This window comes from Staurois parvus, unplaced genomic scaffold, assembly GCF_062004578.1.
Source record: "Staurois parvus isolate SC_StPar_1 unplaced genomic scaffold, SC_StPar_1.0 ptg001853l, whole genome shotgun sequence".
Lineage (NCBI taxonomy): Eukaryota > Metazoa > Chordata > Amphibia > Anura > Ranidae > Staurois > Staurois parvus.
In genome coordinates, this window is record NW_028319649.1 from 20,285 (window position 1) to 42,866 (window position 22,582).

Consider the following 22,582-nt stretch of genomic DNA (forward strand, 5'->3'; position numbering starts at 1 on the left):
CCCCTTACTTCAGTGTTTTCCTTACATGAGATTAACCCCTTCAAAGTCCCCATCAGAGTCATCCCTTAGATTAAGATCCCATCAGAGCCCCCCCTTACTGCAGAGTTTCCCTTACAAGAGAATCCTCCCATACATCAGAGGGCCGGATAACGTCCTGCAGGGGCCCGATTTGGCTCACAGGCCACACAGTTTGGAGGATTGCTTAAGCGCAGGGGCCTCCACACTGCAGCCCTCGGGCCATATCGGGCCCCTGCAGGACGCTATCCGGCCCTCTGATGTAAGGACTAGAAGGCGGGACTAGCAGGGATATCAGCTCTGTGTTGTACTCTGGGGCCCTGTTGGGAATATTCCTCTCACTTCTCGTGTAGCCACTAGGACAGGTAATAAGGGGAAAAGCTCCACAAGGACTAAGATGGGGCAACACAGACAATAATAGAACCCGGACAAAGGACCGAACTCCTCTCTGCTGCACCCTCCCCAAGCCAAGTTTTTCAGCAGCCCTGAGGAGTGCCCTCCAATTAAAAGTGTGAAAATGAGGGTGACAGCTGGGCCAGCATTGTCTGAGATCCCATTTAATTTTTTTTTGTAATAAAATACATGTGTTGCATTTTGAGTATTTAATAAATTGTGTACATATTTGCTTCTTGGGTTTTCACCCCACTGAGAATTGTTCTCCCAAATCTAAAATGAAATAGTGAGGAGGAGAGGGAGGAAAGGAAGGAGAGGGAGGAAGGAGAGAGAGAGAGGGAGGAAGGGAGGGGAGGGAGGAAGGAAAGGGAGGGGAGGGAGGAAGGAAAGGGAGGGGAGGGAGGAAGGAAGGAGAGGGAGGGAGAAAGGAGAGGGAGGGAGGAAGGAGAGTGAGTGAGAGAGGAAGGGAGGGGAGGGAGGAAGGAAAGGGAGGGGAGGGAGGAAGGAGAGAGAGGGGGGGGGAGGAAGGAGAGAGAGGGGGGGGAGGAGAGGGAGGGAGGGAGGAAGGAGAAGGAAGGAGAGGGAGGGAGGAAGAAGAAAGGAGAGGGAGGGAGGGAGGAAGGAAGGAGAGGGAGGAGAGGGAGGGAGGAAGGAGAAAGGAGAGGGAGGGAGGAAGGAAGGAGAGGGAGGGAGAGGGAGGGAGGGAGGAAGGAGAGGGAGGAAGGAGAGAGAGGGGGGGGAGAGGGAGGGAGGGAGGAAGGAGAAGGAAGGAGAGGGAGGGAGGAAGAAGAAAGGAGAGGGAGGGAGGGAAGAAGAAAGGAGAGGGAGGGAGGAAGGAAGGAGAGGGAGGGGGAGGGGGAGAGGGAGGGAGGGAGGGAGGAAGGAGAGGAGAGGGAGGGAGAGAGGAAGGAAGGAAGGAGAGGGAGGAAGGAAGGAAGGAAGGAGAGGGAGGGAGGAAGGAGAGGGAGGGGAGGGAAAGAGAGAGGAAGGAAGGAAGGAAGGAAGGAGAGGGAGGGAGGAAGGAAGGAGAGGGAGGGAGGGAGGAAGGAAGGAGAGGGAGGGAGGAAGGAGAGAGAGAGAGAGGGAGGAAGGAAGGTTAAGGAGATGGAGGAAAGGAGAGGAAGGAGAGGAGAGGGAGGGAGAGAGGAAGGAAGGAAGGAGAGGGAGGGAGGAAGGAAAGGGAGGGAGAGAGGAAGGAAGGAGAGGGAGGAAGGAGAGGAGAGGGAGGGAGAGAGGAAGGAAGGAAGGAGAGGGAGGAAGGAAGGAGAGGGAGGAAGGAAGGAAGGAGAGGAAGGAAGGAGAGGGAGGGAGGAAGGAGAGGGAGGGAGGGAGGAAGGAGAGGGAGGGAGGGAGGAAGGAGAGGGAGGGAGGGAGGGAGGGAGGAAGGAAGGAAGGAAGGAGAGGAAGGAAGGAGAGGGAGGGAGGAAGGAGAGGGAGGGAGGGAGGAAGGAGAGGGAGGAAGGAGAGAGAGGGGGGGGGAGAGGGAGGGAGGGAGGAAGGAGAAGGAAGGAGAGGGAGGGAGGAAGAAGAAAGGAGAGGGAGGGAGGGAAGAAGAAAGGAGAGGGAGGGGGAGAGGGAGAGGGAGGGAGGGAGGAAGGAGAGGAGAGGGAGGAAGGAAGGAGAGGGAGGGAGGAAGGAGAGGGAAAGGAGGGAGGGGAGGGAAAGAGAGAGGAAGGAAGGAAGGAAGGAGAGGGAGGGAGGAAGGAAGGAGAGGGAGGGAGGGAGGAAGGAAGGAGAGGGAGGGGGGAGAGGGAGGGAGGAAGGAGAGAGAGAGAGAGAGAGGGAGGAAGGAAGGTTAAGGAGATGGAGGAAAGGAGAGGAAGGAGAGGAGAGGGAGGGAGAGAGGAAGGAAGGAAGGAGAGGGAGGGAGGAAGGAAAGGGAGGGAGAGAGGAAGGAGAGGGAGGAAGGAGAGGAGAGGGAGGGAGAGAGGAAGGAAGGAAGGAGAGGGAGGAAGGAAGGAGAGGGAGGAAGGAAGGAAGGAGAGGAAGGAAGGAGAGGGAGGGAGGAAGGAGAGGGAGGGAGGGAGGAAGGAAGGAAGGAGAGGAAGGAAGGAGAGGGAGGGAGGAAGGAGAGGGAGGGAGGGAGGAAGGAGAGGGAGGGAGGAAGGAAGGAAGGAGAGGAAGGAAGGAGAGGGAGGGAGGAAGGAGAGGGAGGGAGGGAGGAAGGAGAGGGAGGGAGGGAGGAAGGAAGGAGAGGGAGGGAGGAAGGAAGGAGAGGGAGGGGGGAGAGGGAGGGAGGAAGGAGAGAGAGAGAGAGGGAGGGAGGAAGGAAGGAGAGGGAGGGGGGAGAGGGAGGGAGGAAGGAAGGTTAAGGAGATGGAGGAAAGGAGAGGAAGGGAAGGTGAGGAAGGGAAGGAGAGGAAGGGAAGGAGAGGGAGGAAATAGAGGAAGCAGAGGGAGGAAGGAAAGGGAAGAAGGAGAGGTAAGAAAGAAATAAAAGAGTGCAGTTCCATGTCCTTCCAGGATCAGAGCCAGCCATTGTCAGTGAACACCTTCCGTAAGTCCTTCTGCTCCTGTTCTGTGAGCGGTAGAAGAGGGGAGCGGCAGCGACCTCCATGGCACCCAAACCACTCCATCGCCTGCTTCAGACCTGGGATGCCGAACCTGCTTGTCACCTGGAACACAGGAAGAGCATTCAGCTTCCACCAAGAAATGATATCCCTTCTATCAGCCCAGAATACAATCTACAGGAAACGCCTACAAAGCCGTAATTCTCGGTATCCGGGGGGCACGCAGCCACATTGTCTGATATGCAGCCGATTTCCAGCACGATGGAAGATTTCTACAATCAAGCCCAACCTTGCCTGGCAGCTCCCCCGAGGGGAGTTCAGATTATTTAGCCAGTCGGGGTTACTTTGCACGGAGCTTGTCAGCCGAACACCGAGCACGCTCACAGGAGAGCAGAGCAGAGGGATGACATCATCAGAATGCTACTGCTCACCCATTGTCCAATCACAGGCTGACTAAGGTGCTTTTCCTACAGTCATATGAAAATGCAGGTTGTCTTCCATTCTCTGGCTTCACTGCATTCTGAAGGGCTGACCTGGCCCAAGTATGCAGATCAGGGAAGATGGAGGACATTCAGAAGTCTTGATCTGAATACCTGTCTGAGGCCAGTGACCAGAATGAAAGCCAATGAAAGTATTACTTTAAAGTAGAACTCTGGGCAAAACTCTTTTTGCATTTTAGATAGACTAAGGGAGGGTTATAACCCCAGTCAGTTTTATCTTTGCCATCTGTGCTCCCTTGGAGAGATTTCCCTTCATTTCCTGTCCCATATCCAAAACAGGAAGTGAGAGGGAAGCCCAGGAACTAGTGTCCCCATTGGAAGATTTCTCCTCTATCCTTGTTTTGGTGACAACCCAAAATTTGGGGATTTCTTTCACTGTCACTGATAATGGTAAACAGAACAAATGCAGAGGGCGACTCTCCCTAATGGGGGCACAGGGAGCAATAAAAACCTGACAGAGGGTCTAATCCCTCTCCACTCCATCCAACCTAAAAATAAAAAGTTTTGCTTTATGGCTGCTGGAAGGAGGTGGGTTAAGGGAGTTAATATACACTATATTTCCCAAATGTATTGTCCCTGCACTCCAAATCATGTGATTCAGGTGTTCCAATCCCCTCCATGTCATGTGATTCAGGTGTTCCAATCCCCTCCCTATCATGTGATTCAGGTGTTCCAATCCCCTCCCAATCATGTGATTCCGGTGTTCCAATCCCCTCCCTGTCATGTGATTCAGGTGTTCCAATCCCCTCCAAGTCATGTGATTCAGGTGTTCCAATCCCCTCCATATCATGTGATTCAGGTGTTCCAATCCCCTCCAAGTCATGTGATTCAGGTGTTCCAATCCCCTCCATATCATGTGATTCAGGTGTTCCAATCCCCTCCCAATCATGTGACTCAGGCGTTCCAATCCCCTCCCAGTCATGTGATTCAGGTGTTCCAATCCCCTCCATATCATGTGATTCAGGTATTCCAATCCCCTCCATATCATGTGATTCAGATGTTCCAATCCCCTCCCAATCATGTGATTCAGGTGTTCCAATCCCCTCCCAATCATGTGATTCAGGTGTTCCAATCCCCTCCCAATCATGTGATTCAGGTGGTCCAATCCCCTCCATATCATGTGATTCAGGTGTTCCAATCCCCTCCATATCATGTGATTCAGGTGTTCCAATCCCCTCCATGGACACAGGTGTATACAATCAAGCCCCTAGGCATGCAGACGGCTTCTACAAACATTGGTGAAAGAATGGGTCGCTCTCAGGAGCTCAGTGACTCCAAGCGTGGTCCCGTGATAGGTGGCCACCTGGGCAATAAGTCCATCCGTGACATTTCCTGGCTACTAAATATTCCACGCTCAACTGTTAGTGGGATTATAACAAAGTGGAAGCAACTGGGAACAACAGCCACTCAGCCACCAAGTGGTAGGCCACGTCACATGACAGGGCGGGGTCAGCGCATGCTGAAGCGCACAGTGCACAGAAGTCACCAACTGTCTGCAGAGTCAATAGCTAAAGACCTCCAAACTTGGTGTGGCCTTCAGATGAGCCCAACAACAGTGCGTAGAGAGCTTCATGGAATGGGTTTCCATGGCCGAGCAGCTGCATCCAAGCCTTCCATCACCAAGTGCAATGCAAAGCGTCGGATGCCGTGGTGTAAAGCACGCCACCACTGGACTCTAGAGCAGGGGAGACGTGTTCTGTGGAGTGACCAATCACACTTCTCTGTCTGACAATCCGATGGATGTGTCTGGGTTTGGCGGTTGCCAGGAGAACGATAGTTGCCTGACTGCATTGTGCCACGTGTAAAGTTTGGTGGAGGGGGATTATGGTGTGGGGGTGTTTTTCAGGGGTTGGGCTTGGCCCCCTAGTTCCAGTGAAGGGAACTCTTAAAGCAACATTTTGGACAATTTCATGCTCCCAACCTTGTGGGAGGAGTTTGAGGATGGCCCCTTCCTGTTCCAACATGACTGCGCACCAGTGCACAAAGCAAGGTCCATAAAGACATGGAGGAGCCAGTTTGGGGTGGAGGAACTTGACTGTCCTGCACAGAGTCCTGACCTCAACCCCATAGAACACCTTTGGGATGAATTAGAGCGGAGACTGCGAGCCAGGCCTCCTCCCCCGACATCAGTGCCTGACCTGACAAATGTGCTTCTGGAAGAATGGTCCAACCTTCCCATAGACACCCTCCTAAACCTTGTGGACGGCCTTCCCAGAAGAGTTGAAGCTGTTATAGCTGCAAAGGGCGGGGCCAACTCAATATTGAACCCCACGGACTAAGACTGGGGGGCCATTAAAGGTCATGTGCGTGGAAAGGGCGGGGCCAACTCAATATTGAACCCTACGGACTAAGACTGGGAGGCCATTAAAGGTCATGTGCGTGGGGAAAGGGCGGGGCCAACTCAATATTGAACCCTACGGACTAAGACTGGGGGGCCATTAAAGGTCATGTGCGTGGAAAGGGCGGGGCCAACTCAATATTGAACCCTACGGACTAAGACTGGGGGCCATTAAAGGTCATGTGTGTGGAAAGGGCGGGGCCAACTCAATATTGAACCCTACGGACTAAGACTGGGGGGCCATTAAAGGTCATGTGTGTGGAAAGGGTGGGGCCAACTCAATATTGAACCCTACGGACTAAGACTGGGGGGGGCCATTAAAGGTCATGTGCGTGGAAAGGGTGGGGCCAACTCAATATTGAACCCTACGGACTAAGACTGGGGGGGGGCCATTAAAGGTCATGTGCGTGGAAAGGCCGGCGGCCCAATACTTGGGGCAATATAGTGTAAATTCGAAGGTCGTTTTGAATCTTTTTAAATCTGCACCCTTCTTCTATTAATCCCTGGTGATCCTTCCATGAAGGTCCTCACATATTTAAGGCTCGGTTCACACCTATGCAGGTTGCATTTGACCCGTTTCTGTGTTGCGTTTTTGACGCATTTAGCATTTATTTTTCTTGTTGATCGGCAGATTTAAAACGCATCAAAAATGCAATACATGCTTTTCTGCAGCATTTCCATTGAAGTCTATAGAACCCTTTCCAAAAAAACATGGAGGTGTGAACTGCTCCCATAGGAAGTCGTGTTAAATGGACTGCTGTGCGTTTCTGAAAAACGCAATACGCTTAGGTGTGAACCTAGGGTCACGGATAGGCGCACTTTTTCAACAAAGCGATACATTTTAGAGACACGGTACAGAATGCGACTTCTCAGGTACCTCAGACTCCATACAGAATGCAAAAAAAAAATCTTAAAATTTCATTCCTTTAAAGTCACACAATATATGAAAAAAAATTCTACACATTAAAATCACATATGTTGGTTTACATAATTCTTTGCAGGACTCCTCCCACACCCACCGCCACTGCGCTGACCTACTTATGTTGCCTCAACTATGATTCCATAGGGTCCTATGGGGCCATCTCCTGCCAGGTAGGTATCCTGTGTGTTGGGGAAGTTTGCAAAAAGGAGACGTGCGATTTGGTTGAAAGCGCACGCGGCCTTTAAGCAATGCTAAAAGCATTAGTTGTAATCTTCTCGTTTGGCCAGTAGATGGTGACCTTTCATTCTTCATCTTCCTTGAGGTGATTGTAGCCCTATTAGTGCACTTGTGACAGAAACAATTGAGTCCTGACGTGATACTTTTTTTATTTATTATTATTATTATATATATATTTTTTAATTATTTTTAATTTTTATAATTTTTTATTTATTATAAATAAATATATTTATATAAATGTATATAAATATATTTTTATTATTATTATTTATTAATTTTATTATTTATTATTATATATTTTTTATTTATTTGTATTTATTTTTTTATTTTTTTTTATTTTTTATTATATTTTTTTTATTATTATTTATTTGTTTTTATTTATTTTTTTAGATTTTTAATTTATTATATATTTTTTGTTATTTGTTTTTATTTTATTTTTTTATATTTTTAATTTATTTTTTTTTTGTTATTATTTATTTATTTTTTTAATTTATTTATTTGTACTGCCTGGACCTTGAAGAAGGGGACACACCCCGAAAGCTTGTCCTCAAAATTGCATGTTAGTGCAAATAAAAAAAGTATCACGGACAGTACTCAATGGTTTCATTTTCGTGAAATGTAAAGGGGAACTCTACAAAGAATCATCTGAATCTAAACGAAACACATGACATCACCCGCACATGATTTTTCTTTTTTTTTTTTTGTAAGAAAAATACCCAATTTTGTGAAAAAATGCTGTTTGTAGGCTGTAAGTCGTACTCAGAAGCAGGGGTGGACTGACAACTCATGGGGCCCCCTGGCAATAGGGAACCATGGGGCCCCTATGTCCTCACCCACACTCAAACCACACCCAAAAAATCCTATGAAAGGTACCAGGGGCATCTCATAGGGCCCCCTGCTGACCCTGGGCCCTCGGGCAGTGCCTGAGTTCCCAAATGGTCAGTCCGCCCTGCTCAGAAGAGTTAAATAAGAGTGGTTTGTCAGCTGAGAGGAACCTACAGGGAAAAGTCACCATCCAAGGTGTCAGTATCTACTGTCCCCGCGCACCCCTCTACTCCAATCCACTGCCGGACACCCATGCAAATGTCACTAGGTACTTTCTGGAAGATAACATTTCCATGAACATTGCAACATCCTCCATGCGGCTGCACTTCAGCCATCAAGCACTGAGATATGGAAGTGAGGAAGGCAAGGGGTGGTGTCACTGGACTATACATGTGAGAACCGGGCTTTAGATGGGGATAGGGGCAACATGAGATCATGGGGACGGCAGAGGCAGACACCCTATGGGGCCCCCTGTACAGTCCGTGTGTTGGACGAATTGTACACCAAGTATGGAGATTCTGGATTAGGAGATAAACCGATCTGAATTTTAGCAACTAGAATTCCTTCCAAATCCAGACAAAGCTGTTGTGTGGAATTGATAGCAGTGGTGTCCAACCTGTGGGCTGAGGGCTAGTTGTGGCCATTTCATTATTTGTATCTGGTCCTTGGGGCACTATTCCCCCCACTGACACCAATGATGGGGCACTATTCCCCCCACTGACACCAATGATGGGGCACTACTCCTCCCACTGACACCAATGATGGGGCACTATTCCCCCCACTGACACCAATGATGGGGCACTACTCCTCCCAGTGACACCAATGATGGTGCACTATTCCTCCCACTGACACCAATGATGGGGCACTATTCTCCCACTGACACCCATGATGGGGCATTATTCCTCCCACTGACACCCATGATGGGGCATTATTCCTCCCACTGACACCAATGATGGAGCACTATTCCTCCCACTGATACCAATGATGGGGCACTATTCTCCCAATGATACCAATGATGGGGCACTATTCCTCCCACTGACACTAATGACAGGGCACTATTCCTCCCTCTGACACCAATGATGGGGCACTATTCCTCCCACTGACACCAATGATGGGACACCATTCCTCCCACTGACACCAATGATGGGGCACTATTCCTCCCACAGATACCAATGATGGAGCACTATTCCTCCCACTGACACCAATGATGGGGCACTATTCCTTCCACAGATACCAATGATGGATCACTATTCCTCCCACTGACACCAATGATGGGGCACTATTCCCCCCACTGACACCAATGATGGAGCACTATTCCTCCCACTGATACCAATGATGGGGCACTATTCCTTCCACTGACACCAATGATGGGGCACTATTCCTCCCACTGATACCAATGATGGGGCACTATTCCTTCCACTGACACCAATGATGGAGCACTATTCCTCCCACCGATACCAATGATGGGGCACTATTCCCCCCACCGATACTAATGATGGAGCACTATTCCTCCCACTGACACCAATGATGGGGCACTATTCCTCCCACTGATACCCACGATGGGGCACTATTCCTCCCACTGACACCAACGATGGGACACTATTCCTCCCACTGACACCAACGATGGGGCACTATTCCTCCCACTGACACCAACGATGGGGCACTATTCCTCCCACTGACACCAACGATGGGGCACTATTCCTCCCACTGACACCAACGATGGGGCACTATTCCTCCCACTGACACCAATGATGGGGCACTATTCCCCCCACTGACACCAATGATGGAGCACTATTATTTTTTACTTCCATTGACCACCAAGCCTGAGGCATTGTTCACTCCGGTTGATGTTGGGGCACAGTCTGGCCCACTGAAGTCTGATGGGCAGTAAACTGGTCCTTGGTTTAGAAGGTTTGGAGGCTCCTGCTCTATAGATATATATATAGTGTAGATTGATAACACTTAAAGAATTCCGGTTAGGAGGTGTCACTCGTGAGGGGTCATGCTCATCATCTATCCGAGCCGCTGTCCTGCCATGTTCCGTCCATCAGTGACGGTCATATCCTAAAAATACCCGGGAAGTATTGAGGGTGATGATGGAGGAGCGTGGTCGGAGGTTCAGGGTATGTCCATCCTCTCATCACATCAATGTCATTATGGCGGCCGTGACATAACTCCTCCCACAATGACAGCGCCTGTCACGCCAGCAGCTGCTCTGACATGCCAACAGATCCATGTATGGCGGGACACACGGATTGCTTACATGGATATTTTAGGAGACACATCTCCGGAGCACATGAGACGTCTACACCTGACCTGATCACCATCGAGCGACACCAAACCTGAATGATAGGATTGTCCTAGAGAAGAGTCTTCATTGCAGGAGAACCTAAACCTGACCAAACGCTTGATTGTGTGACACCAAGAAACACATTTTAAAGATGAACAGAGCTGCTTATTACTGGGCTGGAATACAGTTTTGGTTCCAGAAACAGACATTTGGCACCATCCTGGTGACATCTCATCAGTGAGGTCTATGGGGCACTATTCCTCCCACTGACACCAATGATGGGGCACTATTCCTCCCGCTGACACCAATGATGGGGCACTATTCCTCCCACTGACACCAATGATGGGGCACTATTCCTCCCACTGACACCAATGATGGGGCATTATTCCTCCCACTGACACCAATGATGGGGCACTATTCCTCCCATCCTCCCACTGACACCAATGATGGGGCACTATTCCTCCCACTGACACCAATGATGGGGTCCTACTCCCCCCGCTGACACCAATGACGGGACACTATTCCTCCCGCTGACACCAATGACGGGGCACTATTCCTCCCGCTGACACCAATGACGGGGCACTATTCCTCCCGCTGACACCAATGACGGGGCACTATTCCTCCCGCTGACACCAATGATGGGGCACTATTCCTCCCACTAGCACTAGTGATGGTGCAATAATCCTCCCACTGACACCAACGATGGGGCACTGACACCAACAGAAGAGTATCTGTCCCCTTCCGTATGGTGGATCGCAGGGCTCATAGAGTAGAGGGGGCTGCACCCGTGACCACTCTGCATATGCATTAGAGTGATTAAACAGAACCTGTGCCTCCTTGTATCAGGTGTCCCCATCAGTGTGCCCCCTAACATCAGGAGACCTTCTTTACATCATGACTACTCATCAGAGTGCCTCCTTACATCAGGTGTCCCCATCAGAGTGCCCCCTTACATCAGGTGTCCCCATCAGAGTGCCCCTTACATAAAAGTCCCCATCTGTGTCCCCTTACCTATACAGTGAAGGAAATGTGTATTTGCTCCCCGGCTGATGGTGAATGTACGCCCCTCACACAGAAACGATCGGTCTAACAATGGAATGTTCTCCCCTCACACAGAAATGATCGGTCTAACAATGGAATGTTCGCCCCTCACACAGAAACGATCGGTCTAACAATGGAATGTTCGGTGTAACACTGAGAGACAGAATACAACAACAAATTCAGCAGAAATGCGTCTAACAAATGATGACGGATCTGCATGTTCATGAGGGAAAGAAGGATTTAATCCCCTTCACAAAACATGACTTAGTACTTGGTGGTCAATCCCTTGTTGGCAATCACAGAGGTCAGACGTTTCCTGGAGTTGGCCCCCAGGTTCGCACACATCTCAGGAGGTATTTTGGCCCACTCCTCTCGGCAGATCCTCTCCAAGTCATTAAGGTTTGGTGGCTGACGTTTGGCAACTTGAACTTTCAGCTCCTCCACAGATTTTCACTCGGATGAAGGTCTGGAGACTGGCTAGGCCACTCCAGGACCTTAATGTGCTTCTTCTTGAGCCGCTCCTTTGTTGCCTTGGCCGTGTGTTTTGGGTCATTGTCATGCTGGAACACCCATCTACGAAACATTTTCAATTCCCTGGCTGAGGGAAGAAGGTTCTCACCCAAGATTTGAGGGTACATTGCCCCGTCCATCGTCCCTTTGATGCGGTGCAGTTGTCCTGTCCCCTTACCAGAAAAACACCCCCAAAGCAGAATGTTTCCACCACCATGTTTCACAGTTGGGATGGTGTTCTTGGGGTCATAGGCAGCATTCCTCCTCCTCCAAACACGGCAAGTTGAGTTGATGCCAAAGAGCTGGATTTTGGTCTCCTCTGACCACAACACTTCCCACCAGTCCTCCTCTGCATCGTTCAGATGTTCAGTGGCAGACTTCAGACGGGCCTGGACATGGGCTTTCTTGAGCAGTGGGACCGTGCGGGCACTGCAGGATTTCAGTCCTTGTCGGCGTAGTGTGTTACCAGTTGTTTTCTTGGTGACTGTGGTCCCAGCTGCCTGGAGATCATTGACAAGATCCTCACGTGTAGTTCTGGGATGATTCCTCACTGTTCTCATGATCACTGACACCCCACGAGGTGAGATCTTGCATGGTGCACCAGACCTAGGGAGACTGACACTTGTTTTGTGTTTCTTCCATTTGTGAATGATTGCACCAACTGTTGTCACCTTCTCACCAAGCTGCTTGGCCATAGTTTGGTAGCCCAGTCCAGCCTTGTGTAGGTCTACCATCTTGTCCCTGACATCCTTGGACAGCTCTTTGGTCTATGCCATGGTGGAGAGTTTGGAATCTGATGGTTTGATGGCTCCTGTGGACAGGTGTCTTTTATACAGGTAACACAATGAGATTAGCAGCACTCCCTTTAAGAGACTGCTTCTAATCTCAGCTTGTTACCTGTATGAGAGACACCTGGGAGCCAGAAATCCTGCTGAATGATAGGGGAGCCAATCCTTCTTTCCCTCATGAACATGCAGATCCGTCATCATTTGTTAGACGCATTTCTGCTGAATTTGTTGTTGTATTCTGTCTCTCAGTGTTACACCGAACATTCCATTGTTAGACCGATCATTTCTGTGTGAGGGGCGAACATTCCATTGTTAGACCGATCATTTCTGTGTGAGGGGCGAACATTCCATTGTTAGACCGATCATTTCTGTGTGAGGGGCGAACATTCCATTGTTAGACCGATCATTTCTGTGTGAGGGGCGAACATTCCATTGTTAGACCGATCATTTCTGTGTGAGGGGCGAACATTCAGCATCAGCCGGGGAGCAAATACACATTTCCTGCACTGTATAATAAAAAAAAAACAGCGGTGGTCAAACACCGCTAAAAGAAAGCCCTAATTGTGTGAAAAAAAATGATATAAAATTTCATTTAGCCGCAGTTAAAGTAGCACAGTGCAAAATAGCAAAAAATGAAGGGGGGGGGGGTGTTAATAAAACCTCCTGGAGCTCAAGTGGATAATGAAAGCTGAATTGGACTTTAATAATCAAGAGCCGTATTCTTAGTGTATTGCGTGAAACAGAACATTTTGAATGATAAGAAAAAAAGAAAATCTAAAAATAAAAAGCAACATGATAGAAAAAAATCTCTTTATTTGAATGCAAGTTGCAGAAGGACGTGTATGAGGTCATCAATCAAAGTCACGAGAAGGTGGAAATTCCGAGCGACGGGAACGTCATGTAATTCAGTCAATCAGCGACACATTCATCCCTTGGTGTGGCCATTAGTCCCTATTATGGCTCCTTCTCCTCCTGCGGCGAGCGGAATGACCCTGGAAGGGTTGTCGTGCCTTCCTAGCGTAAGCAAAACACAGCAGCTACATTACCTGGAAGGCTGCCAGCGGGACAGCTGCACCACCCATTACTTAACAAAATGCCAGCTGTGATGCCAACTGGGCACCGCGCTGCTTCTGGGAGAGGGCCCGTCTGGTGTTTTCTTACCCAGCGTAAGAGGGATGTAAGATTAGAAAACGTCTAAGACATCCATCAGAAGGGTTAGAGGGTTCCAACTTAGAAGACATTTCCTTGTAATCATTTAATAAGGCGAAGAGAGATGAGCGAAGTACAGGAAGCCATGGTGACCAAGTCGCATTATTCTGGCTTCTTTATAGTCAGGTGACGTTCCTGCCCTTGACCACACCTCCAGGTACAAGGTGATATCCCCAACACACACGTTCCTGAAGACCACCAGTAGACCAAAAGGGCAAGAGATCCACGGGTTGAACCAAATTAAGGGAACACCAGGCAAAAAAACTAAATTGTTACCCAATATGGTGTTGGACCCACCTTTGGCATCCAAGACGGTCTGAATTCTCCTGGGAATCGACAAATAGGCAAAGAGAGATGAGCGAAGTACAGGAACCCATGGTGACCAAGTCTCATTATTCTGGCTTCTTTATAGTCAGGTGACATCTGATCGAAGAGCGTTGCTGCCCTTGATCACAGCTCCAGGTCCAAAGTAATATCTCCAACACACACGTTCCTGAAGACCACCAGTAGACCAAAAGGGCTTCAAGGCAAGAGATCCATGGGTTGAACAAAATGAAGGAAACACCGGGCAAAAGAACAAAATTGTTACCCAATATGGTGTTGGACCCGCATTTGGCATTCAAGACGGCCTGAATTCTCCTCAGAATCGACAAATAGGCAAAGAGAGATGAGCGAAGAAAAGGAACCCATGGTGACCAAGTCTCATTATTCTGGCTTCTTTATAGTCAGGTGACATCTGATCGAAGAGCATTCCTGCCCTTGACCACACCTCCAGGTCCAAAGTGATATCCCCAACACACACGTTCCTGAAGACCACCAGTAGACCAAGAGATCCCCGGCTTGAACCAAATTAAGGAAACACCAGGCAAAAGAACGAAATTGTTACCCAATATGGTGTTGGACCCGCCTTTGGCATCCAAGACTGCCTGAATTCTCCTGGGAATCGACAAATAGAAGTCTTGGATGGAGGATCATGGAATCTGATGCCGCTCTTCATGCAGAAATCGTTCCAGTTCTCGCAGAGATGTCGGAGGCAGAAAACAAGCCCCAACCTTGTTCTCCAAAATTGACCATAGTGGCTCTAAGACATTGGGGGCCGGAGCCCATGGAAGGTGTGAGACGTCATCTGCATGCTCGCCAAACCACAATCCGACATCACCAGATGTGTGAATCGGAGCATTATCGTCGTGGTAAATGGCGCTGTCTTCGGGAAACAATGGGGGGGGGGGCACATGGTCGGCCAAAGTTCGTACATAGACGCTGGTGATGATTAACCACTTTACAATATATAGCCAACAGATGCTACAGTATGGTTGTCCAGTTTTGGGAGGGCGCAATATGACGTCCTATGCGCACCCCCAGCGGCGTGCACCTGCTGTCAGTGATCACTGTGTCCTACGGACACAGCTGGTCACATGACTAGGTAAAAGGCCAATCACAGCGGCCTTTTATCACGTCATCAGCTGTGTCCAATGGCACAGCCGATCACAAAGTAAATGCAGTTGCCGGTTATCGGATGCACTTTCCTCACACTGTCCCGGCGTAAGGAAAGTACTGCCGATAACCGGCAACTGTCACAGAGCAGATCTGCACTGATCATCAGTGCCCAGCAGTGCCGCCCAGCTGTGCCACCCATCACTGCCCAGCAGTGCCACCCAGCTGTGCCACCCATCACTGCCCAGCAGTGCCACCCAGTGCCCATCATTGCTGCATATCAGTGCCACCTCATTAATGCCAACCAGTGCCACCTCATCAGTACTGCCTATCTGTGCCATCTGTACGGGGCCCAGGTAGCTATGTGAATCAGATGCTGGCAGGGAGGGTATATCGGCATATTCGGGGGGGGCAATTACTGGAACTGATCCCCTGTATGGCTCTCTGCATCAGCTGAAAGCCGGCTTCTTCCTTCTCCCTCCCCCTGGCTTTCAGCTGCTGCAGAGAGCCATACAGGGGATCGGTTCCAGTAATTGCCCCGCACCCCCACCACCACCGCATCCACCACCCTCCCTGTGCACCATACGTTTCCCCCTGCTGCCCAGGCCCCCCCTGCGTGCCCCCCACCACCACCACCACCACATCCATCACTCTCCCTGTGCACCATACATTTCCCCCTGCTGCCCAGGCCCCCCCTGCGTGCCCCCCACCTCCACCACCGCATCCATCACCCTCCCTGTGCACCATACGTTTCCCCCTGCTGCCCAGGCCCCCCACAGTGCTGCCGTATTCCCCCCTCTCCTTCCCACCGGCAGCTGCAAGCACACAATAGGATCCTTATAATATGTCACATTTACCAGCCCTTCCTTTTCTGAATGAACACAATGAGGGATCGGTACCAATCACTCAATGTGTTCATTCATAACTGAAGCATAGTAAGCTGTGTTTTTTTGGAGCGGCCCTGTCAGATTGGCTGTATGCCCCCCCCCCCCCCCCCCCTCCTCCCCTTGTGGTCTCTAACAACAGCCCTGGCTGGTACATCCTAATACTACACCATGATCACTTCAATCTTCTGGCTGCTGTGTCTATATAGACTGGGGGTCTCCAAAATTCCTAAAAAAAGGGCCAGTTTACAATCCTTCATACTCTGGGGGGCCGAACTGTAGCCATTGGGAGTAGAAAAGGTTGTGACGTTAGTGGGAAAAAAAACACTAACAGGGAGGAATTGTGCCCCATCATTGGTGTCAGTGGGAGGAATAGTGCCCCATCATTGGTGTTAGTGGGAGGAATAGTGCCCCATCATTGGTGTCAGTGGGAGGAATAGTGCCCCATCATTGGTGTCAGTGGGAGGAATAGTGCCCCATCATTGGTGTCAGTGAGAGGAATCGTTTTCCATCATTGGTGTCAGTGGGAGGAATAGTGCCCCATCATTGGTGTCAGTGGGAGGAATAGTGCCCCATCATTGGTGTCAGTGGGAGCAGTAGTGCCCAATCATTGGTATCAGTGGAAGGAATAGTGCCCCATCATTGGTGTCAGTGGGAGGAATAGTGCCCCATCATTGGTATCAGTGGGAGGAATAGTGCCCCATCATTGGTGTCAGTGGGAGGAATAGTGCCCCATCATTGGTATCAGTGGGAGGAATTGTGCCCCATCATTGGTGTCAGTGGGAGGAATTGTGGCCCATCATTGGTGTCAGTGGGAGGAATAGTGCCTCTTAGTGGTTCAGTGGGAGGAATTGTGCCCCATCACTGGCGTCAGTGGGAGGAATTGTGCCCCATCATTGGTGTCAGTGGGGAGGAATTGTGCCCCATCGTTGATGTCATTGTGTCCCATTGTCGGTGTCATTGGGAGGAATTCTGCCCCTAATTGGTGTTATTGGGCCCCATTGTTGGTGTTGTTGGGAGGAATTGTGCTCCCTAATTGGTGTTATTGGGCCCCATTGTTGGTGTCATTGGGAGAAACTGTGTCCCATTGTTGGTGTCATTTGGAGGAATTGTGCCACATCATTAGTGACAGTGGGGGGAATTGTGCCTTTTCATTGGTTCAACGGGAGGAATTGTGCCCCATCGTTGATGTCATTGGGCCCCATTGTTGGTGTCATTGGGAGAAATTGTGTCCCATTGTCTGTGTCATTGGGAGGAATTGTGCCCCCTAATTGGTGTTATTGGGCCCCATTGTTGGTGTCAGTGGGAGAAATTGTGCCCCATCATTGTTGTCAGTGGGGGGAAATATGCCTCTTCATTGGTTCAGTGGGAGGAATTGTGCCCCATCATTGGTGTCATTGGGCCCCATTGTTGTTGTCATTGGGAGAAATTGTGTCCCATTGGTGTCATTGTGAGGAATTGTGCCCTTTCAGTGGTGTAAGTGGGGGGGAATTATGCCCCATTGTTGGTATCGAGGAATAAAATAGTGCCCCAAGGGCCAGATGGAAGCAAGCAAAGGGCCACAGCTGGACCCCGGGCCGCAGTTTGGAGACCACTGATATAGAGTATATGTTTGGCCTCATTCAGATGGGCGTACGACACCAAGGTGAGGGTGGTGAGTGCCCACATAGGGTGCACGGGTGTTCTGTGCACCCCCGTTCAGGCAATCCCATTCATGCCAACTGGGATGCAGCGGCTGTGCACGCCCCACCTGACATTCACAGCCCCGAACGCACAATGTCTGCCACTGCATCCCAATGGACACAAATGGGACTGCCAGCATGGGGATGCATGGAACACCTACACGTTCCCGTTCCGGCAAGCACCGCCCACGCCCAGGTCTATGCTGTAAAAACGCCGGTGTGACGGAGGCCTGAAAAGAACTCTCCGTTCCCTTGAATGGGGAATCTTCCGAGACCACAGTTGGCTCCCAGGAAGCAGACGCTCTCTTGTGGTGGGAATGCTGCAAGAGATGAAGTCCTGTAGGCTGCACTTACCGCAGCGTTCGGCTCGATCAGTCGGTACTGGAGCTCTCTCGCTTCCTGCCAGCGGCCGTCAGCGCACAGTCTTTCCAGTTCACACAGCTGGGGACCAAGGACATTGGCGAGAGCGCACACGCCTCCGACGGCACCTATCCCAATGAAGACAATGGGGTGGTTACAAGGTTTGTATTCATGTATGTACATGGCTGCAGACAATTGCTCATTACAAATGCAGGCTCCGCCTCCTGCTGCACATAGACCGTACATTACTGTAGTCGAGGGGTCAGGGCTGACTGACTGAAAACCATGCACTGTCCATGTGGCATATTGTGAAAAGTGCAATGATGAACACTAGAGGATGAATCCACAAATAGGAAGTGTTACCCAATAATGGAAACAATGCAGCAAATGTTTAAAGTAAATAATAAAGAAGAATAAGTGCAGGAGTCCCTCCTTGTCTCCGCCCTTTACCCACCTCCGAGCACCGTTCCTCGTCTCCGCCCTCTACCCACCTCCAAGCACCATTCCTCGTCTCCGCCCTCTACCCACCTCCGAGCACCGTTCCTCGTCTCCGCCCTCTATCCTCCTCCGAGCACCGTTCCTCATCTCCGCCCTCTACCCACCTCCGAGCACCACTCCTAGTCTCCGTCCTCTACCCGCCTCCGAGCACCGTTCCTCGTCTCCGCCCTCTACCCATCTCCGAGCACCGTTCCTCGTCTCCGCCCTCTACCCACCTCCGAGCACCGTTCCTCGTCTCCGCCCTCTACCCACCTCCGAGCACCGTTCCTAGTCTCTGCCCTCTACCCACCTCCGAGCACCGTTCCTCGTCTCCGCCCTCTACCCACCTCCGAACAGCGCTCGTCTCCGCCCTCTACCCACCTCTGAGCACCGTTCCTCGTCTCCACCCTCTACCCATCTCCGAGCACCGTTCCTCGTCTCCGTCCTTTACCCACCTCCGAGCACCATTCCTCATCTCCACCCTCTACCCATCTCAGAGAACCGTTCCTCGTCTCCGTCCTTTACCCATCTCCGAGCACCGTTCCTCATCTCCACCCTCTACCCATCTCCGAGCACCGTTCCTCGTCTCCGTCCTTTACCCATCTCTGAGCACCGTTCTTCGTCTCCGTCCTTTACCCACCTCCGAGCACCATTCCTCATCTCCGTCCTTTACCCACCTCTGAGCACCATTCCTCATCTCCGCCCTCTACCCACCTCCGAGCACCATTCCTCGTCTCTGCCCTCTACCCACCTCCGAGCACCATTCCTTGTCTCTGCCCTCTACCCACCTTTGAGCACCGTTCCTTGTCTCCGCCCTCTACCCTCCTCTAAACACCATTCCTGGTCTCCGCACTCTAGTTTTGGCGGTTGCCAGGAGAACAGTTCTTGCCTGACTGCGTTGTGCCAAGTGTAAAGTTTCAGGACAACTATTAGTCGTGCACTCCACAAATCTGGCCTTTATGGAAGAGTGACAAGAAGAAAGCCATTGTTGAAAGAAAACCATAAGAAGTCCCGTTTGCAGTTTGTGAGAAGCCATGTGGGGGACACAGCAAACATGTGGAAGAAGGGGCTCTGGTCAGATGAAACCAAAATTTAACTTTTGGCCTACAAGCAAATTGCTATGTGTGGTGGAAAACTAACACTGCACATCACTTTGAACACACCATTCCCACCGTGAAACATGGTGGTGGCAGCATCATGTAGTGGGGATGCTTTTCTTCAGCAGAGACAGGGAAGCTGGTCAGAGTTGATGGGAAGATGGATGGAGCCAAATACAGGGCAATCTTAGAAGAAAACCTGTTAGAGTCTGCAAAAGACTTGAGACCGGGGCGGAGGTTCCCCTTCCAGCAGAACAACGACCCGAAACATCCAGCCAGACCTACAACGGAATGGTTCTGATCAAAGCATCTTCATGTGTTAGAATGTCACAGTCCAGACCCAAATCCAATGGAGAATCTCTGGCCAGACTTGAAAATTGCTGTTCCCAGACGCCCTCCATCCAATCTGACAGAGCTTGAGGGATTCTGCAAAGAAGAACGGGCAGAAATGTCCCTGTCTAGATGTGCAAAGGGACATCCCCAAAAAGACTTGCAGCTGGAATTGCAGCCAAAGGGGGTCCTACAAAGTATTGACTCCGGGGGGGCCGAATACAAATGTCACCTCACTTTTTACAGATTTATTGGTCACAAATGTTGGAAACCATTTCTCATTTTCCTTCCACTTCACAATTATGTGCCACTTTGTGTCGGTCCATCACATCCAATCCCAATAAATACATTGTAACATGACAACATGGGGGACATTTCAGGGGGGAGGGGAATACATTGTAACATGACAACACGGGGGACATTTCAGGGGGGAGGGGGAATACATTGTAACATGACAACACGGGGGACATTTCAGGGGGGAGGGGAATACATTGTAACATGACAACACGGGGGATATTTCAGGGGGGAGGGGAATACATTGTAACATGACAACATGGGGGACATTTCGGGGGGAGGGAAATACATTGTAACATGACAACATGGGGGACATTTCAGGGGGGGGGGATACATTGTAACATGACAACATGGGGGGCATTTCAGGGGGGAGGGGGGAATACATTGTAACATGACAACATGAGGGACATTTCAGGGGGGAGGGGGAATACATTGTAACATGACAACATGGGGGACATTTGAAGGGGTAGGAATACTTTTTCAAGGCACTGTATGTACTTGTTGGATGCCCTTTGTTTCCCTGTGGTCACCTGTGATACCAATAAAGGAATTTGGACTCCAGAGACAACAGTTTGGTGCTCTTTTTTTTTTTTCTATGAGCAATAAAATAATGGCCGCGGGGCTAACCCTACCCAGCTCCATCCAAATCCAGATTTGGCCGGAGTTCAATTCTAAAACCCGTGTAGAGCATCATAGGAAATAACAGAAGGCAATTATTGGTTGATTGTGCTCCAAATACAAGACAACCGCAGACTTCAGAAGCCAATGTGTACAATATATTCCTCATATCTCTGCATTATAGATGAAGTGGTGACAAGTGCTGGGCAGCTGTACACCCCCTCCACATCTCAGCCGAACTTCACAACCTCACGCATGATACACAACCTGGCCGTGTCACATACGTTCCACGAGAAGTTCATCCATGAGAAGTTCATCCAGGGCAAGGCTCTCCAGTATTCATTTCAGCCTTCAGCAACATAAAAGACACAATAAAGCACATTTACCCTCAGCTGTTAGCAGTTTATCGTATGACCCCGGCCTCAGGTAGAGTTACCCTAAGAGCATGACCAGGGTACAGACCCGGCACCCAGGGGCGGACTGACAACTCATGGGGCCCCTGGGCAATAGAGGATCATGGGGCCCCTGTGTCCTTGCCCAAACTCAAAAAAGCCTATGAAAAAGATACCAGGGGCATCTCATGGGGCCCCCTACTGACCCCAAGCCCTTGGGCAGTGCTCGAGTTTCCAAATGGTCAGTCTGCCCCTGCCGGCACCTAAATCATACAAACCTATTTCATTGACACTCAAATTTCGCCCCAAAAACTGCCACTTACAGTCATGGCCAAAAATACTGTTCCCCCCCTGTATTTGTCAGATAACGCACCACCAGGGGCGGACTGACAACTCATGAGGCCCCCGGGCAATAGAGGATCATGGGGCCCCATGTCCTTGCCCAAACTCAAAAAAGCCTATGAAAAAAGGTACCAGGGGCATCTCATGGGGCTCCCTACTGACCCCGGGCCCTGAGGCAGTGCCCAAGTTTCCAAATGGTCAGTCCGCCCCTGCACACCACTTCACCCAGAAAATTGTTGCAATTACAAATGTTTCGGCATTCTCATGTTTCTTTCTTTTGTTTGTATTGATAGGATACAAAAAAAGTGGAGAAACAAAAAGCCAAATCTTTCACATTCTACGCAATCCACAAAAATGGACCGGACAAAATGAATGGCACCCTCAATGTAATATTTGGTGGCACAGACCTTGGAATAAATAACTGAAATCAATGGCTTCCTGTCACCATCAATGAGTTTCTTCCACCTCTCTACTGGGATTTCGGAGTGCTCTTCTTTCACCAACTGCTCCGGGTCTCTCAGATTGGAAGGTTCCTTTTCCCAACTGCTGCTTTGAGATCTCTCCACAGGAGCTCTATGGGATGGAGATCTGGACTCATTGCTGGCCAGTTCAGTCCTCTCCAGCACTTTGTCTGAAACCACTTCTGGGGGCTTTGTGACGTGTGCTTTGGGTCATTGTCTTGCTGGAAGACCCATGACCTCTGATGGAGACCCAACTTTCTGACACTGGGCCCCAAATTGCACCCCAGAATTCTTTGATGGTCCTCAGATTTCATTATGCCATGCTCACGGCCAAGACATCCAGTGCCTGAAGCAGCAAAGTAACCCCAAAACATCAGTGCCCCCCCACCATGTGTGACTGGAGGGATTGGATTATTTTCTGTAAAGGCCTCAATGCTTTTTCTGGAAACAGCAGAATGATGGGCTTTACCAAAAAGCTGACATTTTGTTTTGTCTGTCCCCAGCACATTCTCCCAAAAGGATTTTGGCTTCCTCAGGTAAGTTTTGGCAAACTCCAATCTGGCATTTTTATGTTTCTGTGTCAGCAGTGGGGTCCTCCTGGGTCTCCTACCATATTTCTGTGTCAGCAGTGGG

The 22,582-nt window shown here is 50.1% G+C and overlaps 1 protein-coding gene across 3 annotated transcripts in view; it reads right to left on the minus strand.

The window, feature by feature from the left end:
- Window positions 1–2,873: 2,873 nt before the first annotated feature.
- The window catches only part of HOGA1 (4-hydroxy-2-oxoglutarate aldolase 1), a 93,835-nt gene continuing 74,126 nt past the window's right edge, over window positions 2,874–22,582 (minus strand). For 2 of the 3 annotated variants that reach the window (XM_089664193.1, XM_089664194.1), the window contains exons 6-7: window positions 17,933–18,066; window positions 2,874–3,023 (exon numbers count right to left, since the gene is read on the minus strand). In XM_089664193.1, coding sequence (XP_089520319.1) covers window positions 2,874–3,023; window positions 17,933–18,066 — 284 coding nt within the window. The remainder of the gene's footprint in view (window positions 3,024–17,932; window positions 18,067–22,582) is intronic. The other variant, XM_089664195.1, reaches the window with a different exon arrangement.